The following is a 3,883-nucleotide window of genomic DNA, read 5'->3' as shown; positions in this document are numbered from 1 at the left end:
TCAATCGGAATGTTCCTTGGTCCAATTCTTCCACTATCTGATATGGTCCAAAATACCTAAGCTTCAATTTGCCTGGGTGTGGCCCCAACTTTGAATTATACAACATTACCCAGTCACCTTTCTGAAAGATCTTGAACTTCACTTGCCTTGCCATCCATGCCTGTCTTTGTGCTGACCAATTTCTACTGCGTATGCACTGTAAATCCTAATCTGCTCCTCTTCTATATAATGATCCAGCAATAATCAGAAATGGCCTACTCCTCAAGGAAAATTTCTTCTTCTGATCCGTTGTCATATTAGAAGGTAACACTCCATCTTTCAAAAACTGCAACATTTGGTCATACCAATTGTTAAAGGACTGACCTTCCACTTGAAACAATTCTGCATCTGGCAACTGATCTGACACTCCTGGTGTCTCTTGTGAATTCTCCACCCTACTCAGCTAATCCGCCAACCGCATGCTTATTTTTGCGAGTATGCAACACTGTATAATCGAATTCCTGCAACAAAAGCATCCACCTGGCAAGTCTTCCTTCCAGCTTTAGCTTCTTCAGCAAGAATATCAGCGCCTGATGGTCAACATGAAAGACTACTTTGTTCCCCAACAGATAATGCCTAAACTTTTCCAATGCAAAAATCATCCCTAAAGCTTCTCGTTTTGTATACGGTGTAGTTCTTCTCTGCTGGCTTCAACATCCTGCTGGCATAATAGACTGGTCGGAACCATCCTCGGATCTTCTCCTGCATCAAAACCACTCCAACAGACATATCCGATGCATCTACAAATACATGAAAAGGTAACTCCTAATTTGGTGGTTGGAGAATAGAAGATACTACCAACATCTTCTTCATGATCTGGAATGCTTTTTCTCGAGCCTCACCCCATACAAACTCCACATCTTTCTTTGTCAAATGACTCAATGGAGCACTAACATCCACCAAATACCTCAAATATCGATTATGCCATTTAATCTGACCCATAAACCTTGAAACTACCTTAAAGTTGTCAAGTGCTACTACTTTCTGAATTGCACTGATCTTATCAGCATCAATCGACATACCTTCTTTTGAGATGATATGCCCCAACAATTTCCCTCTTTGAACTGCACTAGCACACTTGTGTGGATTTAGGGCCATTCTAAACATTCTGTATCTTTCAAAACACTTCCTGAGATACTCCAAATGTTTAACTTTCTTTCGGAACACTGAAAAGTCATCCATAAAGATCCGCATAAACTCTCTCACATATGGCTCAAAAGTTTTGAAAGCTGCTTTTGAAAATGAAGGTGGTCCCTTCTTGAGACCAAAACTCATAACTGTATAAGCAAATGCTCCCCATTTAGTAATAAATGCAGTCTTTGCTATATCCTCTTCAGCCATCCAGATCTGATTATACCATGAAAACCCATCAAGAAAGCTATACATCATCCAAAATTGAATCAATAAATGGCAATGAGAATGGATCTGCAATGGTTGCTGCATTCAATTTTCTATAATCCACACACACATGGATTTTTCCTGCCTTCTTAGGCACTACTACAATTGGTGACAACCACTCTACCCTGATCCACTGGCCTTATGAAATCAACTTACAAAAGCTTATCTAACTCCTTCTTGACTTGTTTGGCATAATTCGGATTCATCCGATACCTCTGCTGAATCATTGGAACTGCATCCTCTTTCAGATTGATCTCATGCTTATACACTTTAGGATCTATAAGCATCAGATTGATCTGATGCTTATACACTTCAAGATCTATACCCTTCAAATCAGAATAATCCCAAGCAAACACATCAATGAATTCCTGTAACAATTCCTTCAAATCCTCCTTGAATTCCTCATCCAAATGGACACTGACTTTGACTACTTTTGGATTTTCCTCTGATCCCAGATTTAGATCCTGCAGATCATCTTCTTTGACTCTTGAAACCTTGTCCATCAACTTGTCATACAAAAACTATGCTTGACTGATTGCCTCCTTTGGTGCAACATCTCCATCTAAACAATACGTACCCTCCTTCAGGTTATCTTGGACACCCTTATCTGACTTTTGCGTCTAATCTTGTGCTGAACCGTTCTCCATAGGTTGACTAGACACCATCTTTGATTCCTCCTGCAAGGCATATCGATCAATAATCCGTTCCACATCTACTTCAAATACAGGAACTACAGTCGGATTAGCCGCCAGAAACAGGCCTCTTCATCATCCTCGACTTCTTTTGCCAAACTGATTGTTTGAGCCATCATCGGCTTCAATGACATCGATAACTTCTTCCTAGAACCCATCGAAAATCTTACCAAATTCTTCCCCTTTTTCAATATCACTTCATTCTTTTCCCAATCCTGCTTGAGCTTTGCTGTTTTAAACCATGGCCTTCCCACAACATTGTATAGGCATTCCCTGCATCTTGCATCTTTAAGACAACAAAATTTGCTTGAAACTTCAATCCGTGCACTTTGATGAGAGATTGGTGTCTAAGCATTCCAATTGGTTGAACCCTTCGCTGATCCGCCATTATCAATTGAAATGGTGCTAGTTGCAACTTTGCATTTTTTAACCTCAAAAATTCAGTTTCTGACAAAATATTCACTCCAGAACCGCCATCTAGCAAAACATCCAAAAACATTCGATCATCAAACTCTAGTTGAATAGTTGGAAGAGTAAAATCCACATCATCAGGACTGATCTGATAACTCCCCACACTTTGCTCCAATTCATTCAAAATCGCGGCCAAATTATGAAAAGTGTGGTTTTAATTTTGCTTTAACACGTGTAACAAACATCACTTCTAGATCCATTGAGAACAATCACATTTAGGAGAACAATCCGTCGATACCTGATTTGTCCCATGATCCTAAGGAATCTTTACTTCTATCAAATTACTTTGTGGTGCTTTATCCTTTTCTCCTTGTTGTGCAAGTGGTGCAGGTAACTGAGGTAACTGCTCACTAGGTGCTGATTCCACCCTTGCTGATTCTAATTAGGTGGTTGTTGGCCAATTCTGTTGTTGTGGCCAACTCTATTGCTGACCCCAATTACCTCCCCATGATGGTCAGAAATTTTGCCATCCGCCAAATCTTGGTCGACTTCCTTGATTGAAATTTCCTCTGAATGGTGGTCTTCTAGAGTTAAATGGTGGTCTCCAATTTGAGTATGTTTGCTGCTACCTTTGCCATCCTTGGTTGTTAAATGATCTCGGTTTTCTTGAAGCTTTTGGAAAAACTCCATTGGTTTGCGCCATGTTCTGCTGAATCTTCTGCTGTATCCTTTCAGGGATCACTCCCCTAAAATTTCGATTATACCAATAGTCTTTTGTCTTATGGCCATCCTTATCACAGATATCACAGTAAGTTGTCTTGTTGCTTGACTCCTTCTTGACTCCCAATTCCTTTCAATTTCTTTTCTACCATCTTTTCAACCGAACTATCCTTCACCTTCTTCTTAGACTTCTTACTAGATTTCTTTTTGTGTTTCTTTTTTTTGTTCCCATCTTCATCTGAACCTGAATCAGTGTCTGAATCATCCTCACTATCCGATTTTGAATCCTCTTCTGAATCTGAACTGTCTGAATCTATGTCTGACTCCTCCTCTGAATCCTCATCACTGCTATCATCTTTTGACTTCTTCTTCTTCTTCCTCTTCCCGTTCGACTTTTTCTTCTTCTTATCCTTGGAGCTCTTCCGTGCTGAACTTGGATTTTGATAATCCAAATCTCTTTTCTGCCCTTGTGGCAGTGTCCACCAATGCATCCAGACTGGTTGCAATATCCACACCTGCTTTTGACTGCATTCCGTATAGCTCTTTGCGCAACCCATTCATGAAATATCCTGCCAGCATTTCATCCGTAGGTCTCTCCGCATTCGTGAGCCTATTCAGATAAT

General features: G+C 40.2%; 1 protein-coding gene across 1 annotated transcript; it reads right to left on the bottom strand.

Moving 5' to 3' along the window:
* Window positions 1–434: 434 nt before the first annotated feature.
* Window positions 435–3,230, bottom strand: LOC147633135 (uncharacterized). The gene is made up of 7 exons (XM_086805687.1): window positions 3,042–3,230; window positions 2,561–2,688; window positions 2,300–2,402; window positions 1,594–1,931; window positions 838–1,417; window positions 667–741; window positions 435–569 (listed from the first exon to the last, which is right to left on the bottom strand). The coding sequence occupies exons 1-7, from the start codon at window positions 3,228–3,230 to the stop codon at window positions 435–437; spliced, it is 1,548 nt and encodes a 515-aa protein (XP_086661813.1).
* Between the last annotated feature and the right edge of the window lie 653 nt (window positions 3,231–3,883).

Source organism: Cibotium barometz, chromosome 12, assembly GCF_041138505.1.
Source record: "Cibotium barometz isolate CiBa-2024 chromosome 12, ASM4113850v1, whole genome shotgun sequence".
Taxonomy (NCBI): Eukaryota; Viridiplantae; Streptophyta; class Polypodiopsida; order Cyatheales; family Cibotiaceae; genus Cibotium; species Cibotium barometz.
This window is presented reverse-complemented; position numbering and strand designations above follow the sequence as displayed.